The 18,113-nt window shown below is 44.5% G+C and overlaps 1 protein-coding gene across 6 annotated transcripts in view; it reads left to right on the plus strand.

Annotated features, from left to right (window-relative positions):
* The window catches only part of LOC144688839 (dedicator of cytokinesis protein 7-like), a 207,841-nt gene that overhangs the window by 139,553 nt on the left and 50,175 nt on the right, over positions 1-18,113 (plus strand). For 5 of the 6 annotated variants that reach the window (XM_078555826.1, XM_078555827.1, XM_078555830.1 and 2 more), the window contains 5 exons: positions 6,215-6,397; positions 7,883-8,015; positions 10,072-10,171; positions 15,966-16,062; positions 17,411-17,545. In XM_078555826.1, coding sequence (XP_078411952.1) covers positions 6,215-6,397; positions 7,883-8,015; positions 10,072-10,171; positions 15,966-16,062; positions 17,411-17,545 — 648 coding nt within the window. The remainder of the gene's footprint in view (positions 1-6,214; positions 6,398-7,882; positions 8,016-10,071; positions 10,172-15,965; positions 16,063-17,410; positions 17,546-18,113) is intronic. The other variant, XM_078555828.1, reaches the window with a different exon arrangement.

The raw sequence follows: 18,113 nt of genomic DNA on the forward strand, positions 1-18,113 counted from the left end.
CTGATGCTGTTGTGAATTGTATAGTTGAAACATCCACTAATAATAGATCAGCACAGCCACACACTGGCCTAGATTGTCCATTTGGCTGGTACACCAGCGAGGGTGGAACAGGGTAGGGATTCTCCCCTTTGCAAGGATGTGGCCTGACCCCAACACTATTTGTTGGGGTCAGGCCACAACCTGAACTTCAAAATTACTCTGAGCTGTGGATGTGCTGATCTATTATTAGTTCCCTGGTCACTACCCCAGACCCTTCTGTGGAACAGCTGGAGGTGGCCATCGATTGCACAGACTCCCCACCCCTTTTATCATTAACCCTCTGATTCATCCTGGATGTCCAGATTGTCCCGATGTTGCTTATGCCAAGGTGGAAATGCTGGAGCGTATTCCCATCGTTTTGCAACTAACTGTGCCGGACTCTCGTTGGGCCGATGCATCATATACCCAACCATAGGGGCATAATGCCAGAAGTGGGGGGGATGAGCAGGGAGAAAGCATGTCGAACAGAAAATCGTTGGGGCAATTGTATTGTGGGAGGAGGAGTATATCTTGGGACAGGAGGCAAATGTAGATGGATGATCATAGGGAGCCTGGGTGTATCATAGGGGGAACCTGAACGTATTATAGCTAAGGTATATTATGGGGCACTAGGGGTGTATCATGGCTGGGGGGCGTGGCAAGGAGCAAAGTGTGTGAAGAGCCAGAATAAGAGAGATTTGATAAGGTGAGATATACACATTTGAAATGTGAAGCTTCCTAGGTCAGAAAATGCACCGTATGTGTGAAATGAGTTGATCAAGTAGCCACATTATCCCTGGCTAAGGATAAATCAGAGAGTGTACCTGTTGCTGATCAACAACTACTAGAAAGTATGTGTACACATTGGATAAGGACAGGCTTGGATTCAACTATGGTGCCCCTCCCCTCTCCACCCTAGAGCTGAACATCATTCTGAAACTCAAACCAGGCTCATTCCTGACAGTGATTTGGATAAGGTAGCCATGAGCATCAGTAGTTCTAGACGTATCAGGGAGACAGTGCCTACATGAGAGGAGGGAGGAAACTGCTAATGTTATGGCACGGCTGATGGTAAATGCTGAGCTGCCCGAATCCCAGAGGGAAACTTGAAACAGCTACCAAAAATGGTTTTTGCAATTTGTATAGTATGAGGAGAGGTTTTGAAATCAGGAAATGATGTCTCCGACCACTTGTGATAATTTTACAGGACAGCAACCATTTATTAAGAGAATAAAGCAAAAAAAACATAATTACACTTGAACACAAGAAGGCTTCACACAGTAAATAGTACTTTAAAACAGTTCCACAGGATCTTAATTTACCTACCCCCAGTGCTAACTGTCCCTTTTTCTGTTCAACAACAGATAAGTTATAGTCAGGATTACCTGCGGGGGTAAGGAAATCAGACATAATTGAAGTAATAGCACAGCATTTGAAATTGGAAGGGATACCTGAAACTAGTCAGTCACAGCTGGAGGTAGTGAGACTTTGGTTACAAATGAAGAAACTTGAACTTGAACAAGCAAAGGAATTGAAGAAACTTGAATTGGAAGCAAAAGAAAAGGAAAAAGAAAGGGAATTCCAAAGGGAACTGGCAGAAAGGCAGGAGAGAGAAAAGACAAGAGAACAAGAAGAAAGGAGACAGGAAAGGGAATTAGAAATGGGGTGAGGTTAGAAAAGGAGGAAAAAGCAAAAAATAGAAAGACAGAGAATTCCATCTTAAAAACCTGGCAGTTAAAAAAGAAGCAGCAGAAGGTGAGGAAGGACTTACTTTCAGATCAGAATCTAATGGGGAGATGTTTAAATTTGCACAAGTTCTTCCAAAGTTTGAAAAAAAGAGATGTTGAAGCATTCTTTATCTCATTTGAGAAGATAGTTAAATCCCATATGATGCAGTGAAGAAGGCTATTCTGAGTGCCTACGAGTTTGTTCCTGAGGCATACAGACAGAAATTTCAAAACGTGAGGAAACAGCCTGGACAGACTTTTATTGAATTTGAAAGAGTAAAACAAAGTAATTTTAACAAGTGGGTAAGGGTATTAAAAATAGAGGGAACCTATGAAGCCCTTAGAGAAGTTATTCTTTTGGAAGAATTCAAAGATTCACTTCCTTCAGTAGTAAGAGCCCCCGTGGGGGAACAAAGGGTTAAAACTCCTAGGCAGGCAGCAGAGATAGCAGATTATTATCAGCTGGTACATAAATCAAAACCTTTTTTTCAACACCCTTTTAAATCTGAGAATGATAGAAAATGGGAAAGTGAGAGGAAGTAGGTAGTCAAGGAAGAGAAGAAACAGCTGGAGATTTTAAGGAGATTTCACCTCAAACTAGGAAAGAAGTTGTTGAGAGTAGAAAAGATGTAAGAAAGCTTAAATGTCTTCACTGTAATAAGATTGACCATACAAAGTCAATGTGCTGGGGGTTACATGGGAACCTTTTGGAGTAGTAGGGACTACGAAAGGTGCTGTAAAGTCAAAGGTTTTAGAATAAGACAAACTGGTAGGATTTATTCAAATGGAAAAGCAAGCACAAGTATTAGCCAAAGATGTGAAAATGTGTTCACAGCCTATTCAAAGGAATGTTGAAAGGCAGGTTGCAGACATGTTTAAAGATTTCATCTGCGAGGGATAAGTCTTTTTATGTGTACAAGGTGGAGTTAGCAAAGAGAAACAAATTCAAAGGAATACAGGAGCTAGTAAATCCTTAATGTTATGGGGTAGTGGTGACATTTGTTGGCCAGAGGGAATTTTGCAGGGAAAGGCATTAACAAGGGGAATTCGTGGAGAAACAAAAAGCATTCCATTGTGTGAGGTGAATTTGAAAATGGCTTGAAAACAAGTGAAGTGATTGTAGGAGTAGTGGAGAAGTTGCCTATTTTAGGGGTTCAATTTAGCTTAGGAAATGACGTAGCTGAGTCACAGATGTTGTAGGGATGCCTACTGTAGTTGAACAGCCTGTGGAAAAACAGTCCACAGAAGTGTTGCAGGAAAAACATCCTGGCTTGTTTCCAGACTGTGGTAACACGATCACAGACTCATAAGTTCAGCTGAAGTGTTTAGCTCAAGGAAATTGATAGGAGTTACAGAAAAAAGATCTGAAAATAAAGCAGTTACACCAAACAGCTTATTCAGAAACCACACTCTTGGACTATGTATCACCGTTGAGGGAAAGATTGAACAGAGCATGTGAATTAGCTAAAGAGCATTTAAAAAATATCACAGCAGGTGATGAAGACATAAGCAGATCGGAAGGCAAAGACTCGTAGCTTTGTAACTGGGGAAAAAGTGTTAGTTTTGTTGCCAGTATCAGATGAACCATTGAAAACTAGGTTTAGAGGGCCTTACCAAATTTCAAAGAAATGAATTGAAGTGAATTATTTAGTAAGAACTCCAGATAGAAGAAAAACCCAGAGGGTATGTCACATAAATATGGTCAAAAAGTACTTTGATAGGGAGGATAACCAAAAGAAGTATTAGTAATAATGAATCAGGAAAAGGAAGTAGGGATGGCTGATTCTGAAACTGACTTTCCTCAAATTCAGTTGGACAATGAGGAAGTGCTTAAAAATTTGAATGAAATACTGAGTCACTTTCCAGATATAAATCAAAGTGACTTGACAGCGCAATTGCAGTTACATAGAACCATCTGAGGGGCTAAATTGGGAAAAACAAAGATAGCTGTACATGATGTAGATGTGGAGAATTCTGTTCGAATCAAGCAACATCCATATAAGTTGAATCAAGGGGAGGTGGTGGCATAGTGGTATTGTCACTGGACCAACATTATTGGTTCACTACTGTCCTTTAGGGAAGGAAATCTGCCATCTTTACCTGGTCTGGCCTACATGTGACTCCAGCACCTTTCGTAGTCCTTACTACTCCAAAAGGTTCCCATATGACCCCCAGCACATTGACTTTGTATGGTCAATCTTATTACAGTGAAAACATTTAAGCTTTCTTACATCTCTTTCACTCTCAACACCTTCCTTCCTAGTCTGAGGTGAAATCTCCTTAAAATCTCCAGCTGTTTCTTCTCTTCCTTGATTACCTACTTCCTCTCACTTTCCCATTTCCTATTATTCTCAGATATAAAAGGGTGTTGAAAAATAAGGTTTTGATTTATGTACCAGCTGATAATCATCTGCTATCTCTGCTGCCTGCCTAGGAGTTTTAACCCTTTGTTCCCCCACATGGACTCTTATTACTGAAGGAAGTGAATCTTTGAATTCTTCCAAAAGAATAACTTCTCTAAGGGCTTCATAGGTTCCCTCTATTTTTAATACCCTTACCCACTTGTTAAAATTACTTTGTTTGACTTTTTCAAATTCAATAAAAGTCTGTCCAGGCTGTTTCCTCACGTTTTGAAATTTCTGTCTATATGCCTCAGGAACAAACTCGTAGGCACTCAGAATAGCCTTCTTCACTGCATCATATGGGATTTAACTATCTTCTCAAATGAGATAAAGAATGCTTCAACATCTCTTTTTTTCAAACTTTGGAAGAACTTGTGCAAATTTAAACATCTCCCCACTAGGTTCTGATCTGAAAGTAAGTCCCTTTCTTTTTCCTTTTCTTTTGCTTCCAATTCAAGTTTCTTCAATTCCGTTGCTTGTTCAAGTTCAAATTTCTTCATTTGTAACCGAAGTCTCACTACATCCAGCTGTGACTCACTAGTTTCAGGTATCCCTTTCAATTTCAAATGCTGTCCTATTACTTCAATTATGTCTGATTTCCTTACCCCTGCAGGTAATCCTGGTTGTTACTTATCTGCCAATTCTATTAACTTAGCTTTAGTTACCTGTTGTAAATCATCCAAAGTTATAACTTCTACTCCTAGACAAGTCTTAGTAACTGCCAAAGCCATTTTGCAATCTCCCACTTTAAAATCTCACAATACCACTCCTGGCTCAGTATACTCCTCACCCTCATTGCCACTAAATGAATCAATTCCAAGTCAATCAAGGAATTATTCCTTTAATATCCCACAAAGAGCCTCCAATTTTTTTAAGGGACGGCTGATGGTAAATGCCGAGCTGCCCAAATCCCAAGGGGAAACTTGAAATAGCTGCCAAAATTTTTTTTCCCAATTTGTATAGTATAACGAGAGGTTCTGAAATCAGGAAATGATGTCTCCAACTACTTGTGTTGATTTCATTGTAGAGTAACGATTTATTAAAAGAATAAAGCAAAAAAAATTACACTTCAACTCAAGAATGGCTTCACACAGTAAATAGTACTTTAGAACAGTTCCACGGGATCTTAATTTAACTACCCTCAGAGCTAACCGTCCCTTTTTCTGTTCAGTAATTATCTTTATAGATATCAAAATCTATAGAATTCCAATAATTTTTACCACACAGTGCCTTTTTTTCCCTTGGGGTGCCCTCTGAGGCTGACAGCACCTGGTTCTCCTGGTATGGCCTTGTTCATACTGTCTTCTCGGAGTTCTGAGCAGCTATTCTACTGTCTTCTGGGAGATCTAAACAGCTACCCCTCTTACCTAGGCTTCAATATTTCCTTAAATGTGTTCTTTCCCTTTGATCCCGTTACTGTCTCAACCAATCCCTACAGAAATGCTTTCTTCCCAAAATTGATTAAACTTGTTTTTTTACCCTAGCTCTTAGACTTATAAAAAACCAAACTTACCCTATCTTTACCTTACTTACACCGTTTACAACCTGCACATATCCCCCTTTGAACTAAAACAAATTGATTCAAAATTACTCCTGTTATTGTTTTATGTAAAAACTCTGATTGAAGTTCTGCTTAATTCATTAACATATCAAAACCGCTTCTTACTGTTGGCTTTAGACTCTTGCAGTCACTCTGGCTCTTAATCCAATTACCATATATACAGCCTGTCTTCCAGTGCGTAAGAAATATGACAGGGCTATTAACAGAAGGAAAATATTACAATTTCTTGTTTCTTGACACTAAGAAAGAGCAGACAGCTTTCTTTAAGGCCTTTTCTAATCTCTCAGTTTGGAGGGGGCGGTTTCTGAACCAATGGAACTGTGCTCAGTGCACAAGGAGATCTGTGCTTTGTGAGGGATGGCAGGAGGGGATTAAAAAACTTGACGCTGTCCAGCTTCCTTTGCCACTTGAACATATAGCATCGATGCCCCCCGCGAGCTTCCTGTGGCGCCATTGGCAACAGCCTGTCATATGGATGATGCAACTTTCATTTCTGTTTCTTGTAGTTCTTCAGTCCAAGTTCAGCCATGTCAGCAGAAGTGACCCAGACGCTCTTGTACTGCTTCCTGTGGGTTCTGAAGAATGCTGATGAAACGACCATTAAAGGATGGATGCTGAGACTTCCAACCCAGCACGTACTCAGTTTCCTGGAGCTTCTCGACCTCTGTGTGTCCAGCTTTGAGTACGAGGTCAGTGGGTGACAGGTATACAAGAGGAAAAAATTGTTTAGAATTTAACTAAATCCAGTAAATTTATTTCCCAAAGCAACCATTGAATGGTCTTTATTGAGAAAGCTTGCTCCTGATGATGGTGCCCTGCATTCCTGGAGGAATGGTAGAGTTCCAGGTTCGTTTACTGCTATTGAGCAAGAAAGTGAACCTTAAACTAGTTAATGCCATGTGAAGAGGTGTGGCCTGGCACTGCTTTTTATCCATTATAGTAGCTCTAAAACGTCGTGTGCGGTCTCAGAGTTTAAAAGTTACTATCCCGAGAAGAGCTCCTGTAATCATAATGTTCCGTGACTGAGTATAATGGATGTCACTAAATATTGTGCGACAACCCCAAACCAACTCTGTGATTCTTTGCTATGCATTTCCATAAATAAATCATGCAGAAGTTTCACTAGAAAATTCTCAAGTGATCAGATAGTAGTGTAAAACATCCTTTCTGATTGGAATCTTAAACTAGTCTGAGATTAAATCCTGGCCTGTCTGAACCCATTGACAAACCTCCAGAACACTGAATCTGGTCATCTATCTGAACCCTTGTCTACTGAGAAATGTAAGAGGACCAAATGCAGCAGCCTGGCATGGAATGAATTGTGACTGAGCCCAAAAGAAAGTGTGGAAACATCAGCAAAAGGTAGGATGAAGACATGGAAACTAAATCCCTGCTTTCCCGAGTATGTTGGGGAACCTTCTGAACCTGGCCACGCATCTTAATTCTGGCGAAAATGAGGAGAAAACTGAAATGGAAGCAGTATATTAATGTGAAATGAATAATACCTTCAGCCAGAAGGAACTGGTACCATCCTCACACTGAGCCAAAAGCCTAATCTCTGTAATGTTCCTCATCCCAACTGAGAATAAAAGCTCTCTCTCCTTCTGATCCATAGAGAAGAATTCAGGGCTTGTTCCAATGCAGATTTCCCTCTCACTCAGGCACAATTAGCAGTGACAGTGCAACGTAAGCGATCTTTTGTTGGTCCCTTTCCTCCACCTCCCTTCAGTGATAGATTGAGGCCCTGACTGAGATCACACCAACTCTGAATGGCCTACTGCTGCATCTAAGATCTGTGCTCCTCCCCAGGATATCGGTAGATAAGGCCTGCTGCAGGTTGAGGCTGTGACTAAGATGCTGTGACTAAGATGCTGTGAATGATCTTTTAATTGATTTACAGACAATGAGAATGCCGCACGGCATCGCCTGTTGTTATATGGACAAACTGTCTGACTGGAACAGCTCTTGATTTTCTCCATGTTGGGAGTCCAGAGCTGGCCTGGTGGAGTCCATGTTAGAGCAGATTGAATAGAGTCTGCGGAGGGAGCAGAAACAATGGGGCAACAGGTCTTTTCTCCTTTTGTTTCTTCTCATGCTGCTGTCTGTGCTGAGAGAGGAACTGGCTTCATTATTGGAGCAAGGAGAGAATAACACGACACTACATTTATCCACAGGGCCAGCCATCCACAGAGCAGATCAGTAGCCATGTTTTCAGGAAGTCGAGGGACATGAAGGCGCGGCTGGAGGAAACCATCTTCGGAACCACAGGAGCCCGAAAGGAAATGATGAAACGCCGGGAATATCCAGGTGAGAGGTGACTGACCTCCAACATTGTTCATACCCCTTCAGCTTGGTTCAGCCTTGATATTCAAAGCAGGTGCAGTTCTTTGAATCTCTTCACCCAATTTAACTCTCTTCTCTTGCCTGAACCAGTTTCATTGAAGATTGGAGGGGGGATTGAATGTTCTCCGTCCAGCAGATACAAGGTATTAATGCTCCATTGTCACTGTCACAGTGGCAGGGAAATGCTGACCTAGGTCAACAGATGGGCATGGAGTGACCTCCTGAATTAGGTAGGAAACCCATTTAAATTACAAACCAGTGTATTTGGCAGCCCAACAGAAAGGGTATGGGAAGATATGCTTCATATTATATATTTCTTTTTATGGGATGTGGGTGCCGCTGGCTAGGCCAGCATTTATTGCCCATCCCCAGTTGTCCTTGAGAAGGCAGTGGTGAGCTGCCTTCTTGAACTGCTGCAGTCCATGTGGTGTAGGTACACCCGCAGAGTTGTTAGGGGGAGAGCTCCAAGATTTTGATCCAGTGACAGTGGAGGAATGGCAATATATTTCCAAGTCAGGATAGTGTGTGGCTTGGAGGGGAAATTCTGTGTGGTGGTGTCCCTATGTGTCTGCTGCCCTTGTCCTTCTAGATGGTAGTGGTTATGGGTTTGGAAGGCGCTGTCGAAGGAGCCTTGGTGAATTCCTGCAGTGTGTCTTGTAGATGGCACACAGCTGCCACTGTGCTTTGGTGATGGAGAGAGTGAATGTTTATGGATGGGGTCCCAATCAAGTGGGCTGCTTTGTCCTGCATAGTGTCAAGCATCTTGAGTGTTGTGGGAGCTGCACTCATGCGGACAAGGGGAGAATATTCCATCACACTCCTGGCTTGTGCCTTGTAGATGGTGGACAGGCTTTGGGGAGTCAGGAGGTGAGTTACTTGCTGCAGGATTCCTTGTCTCTGACCTGCTCTTGTAGCCACTGTATTTATACGGCTAGTCCAGTTCAGTTTCTGGTCAGTGGTAAGCCCCCAGGATGTTGATAGTGGGGGATTCAGCAATGGTAAAGCCATTGAGTGTCAAGGGGTGGTGGTCAAATTCTCTCTTGTTGGAGATGCTCATAACCTGACGCTTGTGTGGCACCAATGTTACTTGCCACTTCTCAGCCCAAACCTGGATATTGTCCAGTTCGTGCTGCATTTGCACATGGACTGCTTCAGTATCTGAAGAGTCACGAATGGTGCTGAACATTGTGCAATCACCAGCAGATATCCCCACTTCTGACCTTATGATGGAAGGAAAGTCATTGATGAAGCAGCTGAAGATGGTTGGGCCGAGGACGCTATCCTTGGAACGCCTTTAGTGATGTCCTGGACCTGAGATGATTGACCTCCCACAGCCATCTTCCTTTGTGCTAGATATGACTCCAACCCTTTGGAGCCCCCAAAAGGGCTGCAGGGCACTGCCAACCTGACCTTATCCCATTGGCCTCACCCACTGCCAACTGCCCTGACCCTCCATAACCTACCTGCAGATGCCACCAGTGACCCAGCAAGCTGGCATTCAAGTTCCCAGTTTTCCTCACTCCACCATTGGTGACCATGCCTTCACCCTAAACCCTAAACAGTGGAATTCCCCCAAACCTCTCTCCCTGCTCTTTAAAGACACTCCTTAAAAAGCTACATCTTTGATCAAGCTTTGGGACCCCTCTCCTAATATCTCTTTATGCATCCCAGTGTCACTGATCAACTCCAGTGAAATGCTTTGTGATGTTCTGCTACATTAGAGCGATATATAAATGTAAGTTGTTGTCAAAATCAGCGAGCTGCCTCAGGTCATTGGTTTGACACCTACAGCTCGCCAGGGTTTAAATGAGGCCTAGCGCTCAGAATCATAGGGACCTCTTCATTGCCAGGACAGGTGGCTGGCCGGCTCCCCAAATGTAAAAATCTACCCCTGAATGTGTAAATCTGCAGGCGATATTCTAAACTGGACCTCGCCAATGTCTGAAAGCCCCATCCTTGCTGAGGTTTGTGTTCCTTTCTGCCCTTTCTCTAAGTTTCACCTGTATTTTTTTGTGTTCAGGAATTGACAGGTTGTTCCATGGAGTGAGTGTGGGCCTACAGGAGAAATTACGTTGGCGGAAGGACCTGACACAGTGGCGTCAGGCTGTTGATAAAGACAAGTAAGAGGGTACCATTCTCTGCCTTGCTTCATAATGTCATATTTGTTTGTCTTTGTGTTTGTGTGTGAGCAAAATGGGGGTGAACTTGTTCTTGAATGGTAGCTCAAAATAGGTAATAGTGAGTCCGCAGCTTGTTTTATACTTGAAGTTTTGATGGGCTATCTGTTTGCCATGACCCAAGACAAAGTTCATCTCTAATGTGTTTTTATTTGTGCATTCGGGTGGTTGAGAGTGTGTTCATCTTAGTGTGAGAAAGTGTACTTGTGTGGGTCTGGGAGTGTGTGTCAGTGTATGAAACTGTATATGTGTATGTGTTTATGTGTCTGTGTATGTGAGTGTATTTGTATGTGAATGTATGTATGTGTGCCTGAGTATGTGAAAGAGTGTCTGAACATGCTGTTATGACCAAGTGAGGAGGGATAGACTGGTTTACCTCTTTACCCCCTCCATATTTGGCTATAGCAGAGGTTTTGAACTTTAAAAGGATGCTGTATTGCCGATTCAGTATGTACTTGACTGTGTGTAGTTTGTAAGAATTAAGCCAGTTATTTTTGAGTTAAACGTAAGGGGTTCATTTTATTCTGCTAGAGCCCATGCAGATAAAATATTTAAAATGTTAAAAATGTACAAATATGTCCTACTTTCCATTAACGTGCAAACACACACTCAAATCCCAAGCATGCAGGAAAATACAACTTTACAGAGTATCAGATGTTAAACTTGGCCAAGTTAAAGTGCAGATTAACAAATAAAGGAGTCATTAATGATTCACTAATTGTATCCAGGGGCATTGCTCCTTCAGCTGAGGTAGTTGGTTTAAAGTTGTGGCTGGTATGTCCCTTTTCTCCTGGAAACACTGTTGTAGAAATCCAATGGCTTTCAGTAGAGTCTCTGTCTGCTATAGGAATGTAGACATTTTTAAATGAGCAGAACAGGGTTCAAAGCTCAGATGGAATATTGTAGAGAGCGAGCGAGTGACAGCTGCTCACTCCAGCAGCTAGAATATCTTTGCCAAATTCCAAATTCAAGCATCAACACAAAAGGTTGTATCACTTGACCTCCCTCCATATCGATTGTATATTCTAAAAGGAAGTTGATCAGCTCATGAGAGCACAGCTCCTCTGAGCCATTGTAATAGCTGAGGTGATTGATTTTTAATGTTCCAGCAATTAACTCCTGAATGGTTCAGTCATCCATTTGAATGAGATAGGAAGGAAGCTTTTCACAGCTCCAGGGAAGTTTTTGTCTCTGTTAAGGCCTACGTAGAGGATTTGGGGGCGGGGCCCACTCGCCGAGGGGAAAATGACGCGGGATGATGTCGGGAGGAATCCCCGACGTCATCTGGGCCATTTAAATCTTAAGGAAGGCGGGCGGACAGTGAAATCAGCTGTCTGCCCGCCGACCTGTTAATGGCCAATTAAGGCCATTGGCAGGCTCATTAAGATAGTTAAACACCCTGCCCGGCCAACCTTCAAACTGGCGGACAGGCCAGGAGCCCCAGCGCCCTGTAGATTATTAATGAAACTTCATCCACTGGCGGGACGAAGTTTCATTACCGTTTTGTAAAAGTTTAATACATTTTATGAGTTTATCAACATGTCCCATCTCGTGTGACATTGTCACATGAGGGGGACATGTTAATTTTAAAATGTCTCTATTTTTTGACTTTACGTACCTTTCACTAAGCTCCCTGAAACAGGACTTTGCCTCAGGGAGCAGTGTGCTCTTTCACGCACATGCGCGAAAAAGTGCACTTTGACAGTTGGGGATTCCCTCCTCCCCTGGAACAATCCTGTCGGGAAGGCCACTGGGCAGGCCTTAATTGGCCCGCCCACTCAAAATGGCGGCGGGCCCCATTTCGGCGGCGGGGTTCGGCTGCCCGCCTGTCGCCGAGCCGGTGGGGCCCGCCCGCCAGCCAAGGGCTAAATTCTGCCCATTATGTCACCAGGAAATAGAATGTGGCTACACAGATGCAAATTAGCAGCCATTTTAAGTCAAGGGCCTGAATTTTCTGTCCCCATTGGCACTGGTCGTCATGGTGGGCGTGAACGGACAATATGGTGGGAAGGCCAAAAATCAGTTTCACGACGTTGTGAAACCAGTTTGCGATTGTTCACCACCTGTCATGGCAGGCCGCGTTTCTGGCTGCCGGACATTGGGAACGTCATTTTAATACATTTGCATATAATTATAATCCTTGCCCGCTGGAATCATCCCCCCATGCTGGATCATCCGGGTCACGCCAACGTGTTTCACAACTGCACATAAACGACATGCACCTAGTGAGCTACACTTTGCTCGGGACTTTGAGGTTTGTTTGCCTACCTTGCTTCAGGCAGCATTCGTGGTCATAGTGCCAGGCCTTGTAGGCAGCTCCACATCACTTTTAAAGGGGCTCATGGGCAGGTCTCTACCTACCAGCTCAGCCATAAGGTAGGGGCGAATTTTCAATGGCTGCAGGGCTAGGGCTGGTTTGGGGAAGGTGGGTAAGTAACCCAGGGTGTGTGCGAGGGAACATGTTGATCTGTGCAAGTGGCCTCAAGATGGTGAGGGCTGAGGCCATGATCTCAAGAGGAGATGAGGCCAGTTGGAGCTGTGAGGGTGTGTGTGAGAGAGTGATGTACCTTGAGCTAGCAGTGAGTGAGATGCCAGTGAATGTGTGATGGCCTTGTGAGTCTGTGAGTTTAGAATGATGAGATGGTTGCCTTACCCTGGTAGCATGATGAGATCATTCATCCTCTTTCTGCACTGGATGGCCAACCTCTTCTGTACTGCATTGGCATTGACCACCATTGCCACCACCTCCCAAGCCGGAGTGGTGAGATTGCTGGACCTCCTGTGGCCAGAGTGGGGGTGGGGAAGATCACAGTGTGCCTCCAAAAGGCATTCCAGTGACAGACCACTGAACTCTTCTTGGCTTTTGGGGCCATGTCTTCACTGGAGCCGTCCTGGGCTGCAAGCATTGAGAATTGTGTGGGTGGCTGCAGTTTAGATGTGGAACCCAGAGTGAGGAAACAGTGAGGTAACAGCGTGGCGGGCGATTCAGAGGCTGCCCTCCAGCGAGACAGCGTGTTTCCTGTGGCTGTATAATTAATGAGATGGGAAGCAGATGACACAGCGTGAAAAGCCGCCATTGCAGCTGCCGGCGGGTAAAACGTCCTTTCTCCTGCCCGCTACCGCACTTAATGCAAATCTGGACGATTCCGCCCAGTGCCTTTGTGTTTCAGTGAAATGTCCCATTTTTAAAAGTTTGATATGTGAAACCAGCTGATGAGATATCAAATTAATATTCCATAGAGCACACCTTCATGACAGCGTGAACGAGTGTCTCTATGATTTCTTTGTGTCTTTGGGATTTCAACCTTTGTTCATTTGCCAGCTCCCCACTTCTGATTCCAGTTATTGTCACTTTCCCAGGTATGTCAGTGTGAACTATTCCTGAAGCTGCAATTTACGCAGGATCTGTGCTATTAAAAGCCTTACTTTGTCCACCCTGTGCATTCTGTACAGTTACTCCATACAAACGAGATGGCTGCACGGAACTGATCAGCACTTTTGCTCTATGGGTTTCTCTTTCTCTTGCTCCAGTTTTTCCCCCACTCTCCTCTTCAAAGGTGCTGACTTATTTTGTGAAATGGGCCAGACATCATGTGCCCTTCACAAGTGTCCTTCCTTCATCTATCAGACTGTGACTGTGATGCGTAGGGGCTGGTTGGATTTGTCCCTAGAGGATTCATTATATGATCCATCTCCAACTGCCTCACCTAGTCAAACAGCCAGTCACCCCCTCCTCCTATATTTTTAACACAATAAATGAAAATGTTCAAAGAAAAATAATACTTTTTTAAATGCCTCTACCATGTTCTTTTTGGGTTACGCCCAGCATTGTCCAGGAAATTGATCATTTAATTCCTGATGACTCCGGGACAAGCTTGGAAGGTTGACAGTCTTCGTGCTGGGTTAGCATTGCTGACCTGTCTACACCCAATTTCCCCACACCTGCTCTTTCCAGCAACAACAACAACAACTTGCATTTATGTAACACCTTTAAAGTAGTGAAACATCCCAAAGTGTTTCACTGGAATGTTATCAAACATAATTTGATATCAAGTCATATGAGCTTGATCACAGAAGAGTTTTAAGGAGGAGACAGAGAGATGGAGAGGCTTTAGTGAGGGAATACCAGAGCTTAGGGCCTAAGCAGCTGAAGGCAAAGCCACCAATAGTGGAGAAATGGAGAATGGGGATGCACAAGAGGACAGAATTGTAGAAGTTTAGGGATTTCAGAGGGGTGGAGGAGGTTACAGAGATGGGAAGAGGCAAGGCCATCGTGACATTTGAAAATAAGGAGTCACCGGACAGTGATTAGGAGCAGGAATTCTGTCTGATATTCCCCTTCCTAACCTAGGGACATTCAGCGCAGACCTGTCCTGAAAGCTGGTCTTTCCTGTGTGGCTCAGACACTTACCAAACAGTCTGTGGTTTTCTTTTCCCAAGTTCCTGAGGTGACAGAACAGCTTCAACTAGATCGATGAATGCTGCTAATGGCTCATATACGTCTTTGTCCCTGGGCAAAGTTTCTTCTGACGAGAAAAGTCTCCCCCAATTGCCACATTTCATTGCAAAGGCTTCCGCACGTTGGAGCCCAGGGAGAACTTCAGTGTTTCTCTCTCCCCCAAATAAGAATATGGGAGAAGGGACTTTGTGTACTTAGTGAAGCATTCAGAAATGTATTTAATGTGATTTACCATACCTGTCGTGGGTCCCTGCCCACTGGTTGGAGAACTGGTGGGAAATCACGTCCCTTCAGTGGGGGAGACCGGACTTGAATGAAGTGCCTCTCAGGCACTTACTGGCCGGCTTTAGGCCTTCCCTGTGACTTAGGACCATGGCGGTGGTAATCCTGCCCGCCGAGGCTGCCAGCCAGTCAGGGGTTGGGAGTGGTGGCTGCTGCCACTAATACAGTGAGGCCTTCACCAGAGATCATCGTGGGATCCCTAGAGAGAGGTGAGTGGAGTGGGTTGGGGGATCACCAGTGTGGGGCAGGAGAGGGGTTTGGATGCAAGGGCAGGAGGGTGGCTCCCAGCGGGCATCCCCCTTCCTCATGCCGGGTCCCTCGATTGGGCAATAAGTGCCTTTGAAAGAGGGACCCTCCACCTGGGTTGCTGCCGTCAAATCCGACAGGGTTTGCTGGTCAGCCTTCAAGAGGCAAGGGAAACCCATGCAAGCTCAGGAGAATCCCTAAGCCACCACAAAATCTCAGTGGACTCAGGGATAATGACTTTTAAGTGGCTGAATAATGAGCTTAATTAGCTAATGGGCGGGTTCCCTGTGTCAGCCCATTCCTGCCGCCAACTTAATAGGGGTCAGTTCTCCCACCAGCAGAAATGGAATGCGTGGCCTCCCCCACGATTATAAGGGCCCGGCTGCTACCTAGTGCGCTCCGGGCGGCTTCATTAAGTCCAGCCCACTAATTTCCTCAAGAGAGCATCGTCACAAGCCAAAAAGATGAAGGATGAAAAGACAGTTTATTGTAATTACACAGAGAGTGGTAAATGTGTGGAAAGAACTGCCCAGAGAGGTAGTGAGGGCAAATAATATCAGCAAATTCTAGAGAGAGTTGAGTAAGTGCCTGTGAAGGCCCTGGGGATGTCATGAGATATGATATATCCTGGATACTGGATCTGGGAGCAGTGGCCTATTTCTGTTTGTTCCTGTATTCCTGCCTACAGGCTTTCACAACTTGTTTCTAGCTCTGATGCTAACCCAGTGATTGTTATCTCTGTTACCTCAGGTTGAAGGTGGAGCTTCAACAAGAATCGTTGATCAGCGGGAACTTGACCATGGAGGCTAACCTGATTGTGCTGGACACCCTGGAGCTGGTGATACAGGTATGAGATGCAGTGATCCTCTTTCATGCTCTTCCCCACCCACACACCGCCACCTCTCAGCCCCTCCTCACCGTAACTTTTGTACACTACTATTTAACAATCGACAAACAAAATTCAATAGAATTAATACTGTGAAAAATCATCAGGGGTTGTAACTTCCGAGCTTAGGGTATCTTATTTTGGGGGCACCCCAATGATGCACTGGGGAACCCGCCCCCACTCCACCCCGGGAGGTTCCCAGATAAGGATTGCACTGCAGTTGCCTGGGAAGTTCAAACTTTCAATGGGCAATTGGCCCTACACTGGGAACAATCCGAAAATTGTGTTTTAAATCACAAATTACAGATGGTTCCGACTGTGTTACATCAATAGTTACCCAGAAAAAGTTAGAAGAGTTAAAACCTCTTTGAGCTTTTGGGTAACTATTGTGCAGACCTACACCGAACACCTCCCAGGAGACTCCACTTACACCAAACCCCCATGGAACTCCCCCACGCCCTGCTCCGTGAGACTCCCTCCCCCCACCCATGGGACTCCCCCCTGGGACTCCCTGATGTGCCCTCAACAGGACTCCCCCCCCCCCCCCCCCCCACCATGGGACACCCCCACCCAAAGCACCCCCACCCCTCCATGAGACTCCACACTGAGTCAGAAGATCGGGCGAGATAGGATTGGTTGGATTTTCAGGTATGAACTTTTGAACAGAGTGGCAATCCAACTCAATTGTCACTTCATCAGAAGTTGCGCCCCATGTGTTCATTCTCAAGGACTTAGATCTTCAAAGGGTTTTTCTTCTGAGTTTATACTTCTGGAACATTATCTCTTAGACCACGAGGGACAATCTATGGACAAGACCTTTTTATCCTTGATAGTTGCGAAATTAAAACTTCAAGCCCAACATGGTAAAATTTTATCAGAAGATACTTGATTAATTCTTTACTGTGAATACATCTGTTTGTGCTTCTGGAGGGCTGCCAGTTCTAACTTGTGGTAATTTTTGCCTCATTAATTACCCAGTTTCCCAGTCACTGTCACCCTGATAGAGGTTTGATATTGCCCTTCCTCCAATCTACAGGTAATATTAACTCTTGGGTTTATACATTATCTAAGACTGTTGATTACAGCTGTAACATATCTGAGGGTTAAGTTCCAAGCACCATAACACCTTGCCTAGCAAGCCGCCTCTGTGCTGCATTTACGAAGCACTATTCTTGGAATAATTATTCTTTTTGGAGTCAAACCCTATCTCCTCTCATTCCTGAGGAAGGATTCAGTGGATTGCACCATTCCCTACCCAGATATCCAACCTATTAAGGCCAAATATTTAATAACATTTCCATCCTTACAGCAGTGCAGCTTGATGCCCGAGTTTAAGCCTGCGGTCGCAGGAGTCCTGAAGGTCCTGATTCACAGCCTGTGCTGCAACCAGAGCACCCTATACCTGCAGAACTGCTTCAACACACAGAGAGCCGTCATTGCCAAGGTAACCAGATGCTTCATGAATGGGGTGAGAACTTTGTGAATGAATTATTGAATGTGGGGATTAAATGAATGGGGTACCAGTCCTTCAGCGGGTTTAAAGAGGCTGCTGTTCACAGAAGAAGAACAAGTGATGTATTCCTGGATGACTGACAGCTCTGTAATTGTCTTTCAGCACTGGGTGAGGGCACGAAGAGAAAGTTGGGGAAGAAGTGTGAAGGGGGTTGGTGCTGAAGCTGTTTGTTTATTGGGCTGATGAGGGGTGCATCAGCACGTGTTCCAAGCAAAACACAGGGTGAGATTGAAATCCAAACAAAACAGAAGCTCCACAGATTCATACGGCTGCTCCATGCTGTAGACTATAAATTTCCACTGCCAAGTGACTTAGCAGTACCAAATCACCACATGGACTGAAGCTGTGGTCAGTGTATGAAGCAGCAAGAGACCTTAAACATTCTTTTTGTAAGGGGCGGAAATGTGCGCACGGTACTCCAGAGAAATACTAAAGAGGCAAAATCCTAAATGTAATCAGGAAGCACTTTTTCATAAATCACATGAAGACACATCCCCTG

This window comes from Cetorhinus maximus, chromosome 13 (genome assembly GCF_964194155.1).
Source record: "Cetorhinus maximus chromosome 13, sCetMax3.hap1.1, whole genome shotgun sequence".
Lineage (NCBI taxonomy): Eukaryota > Metazoa > Chordata > Chondrichthyes > Lamniformes > Cetorhinidae > Cetorhinus > Cetorhinus maximus.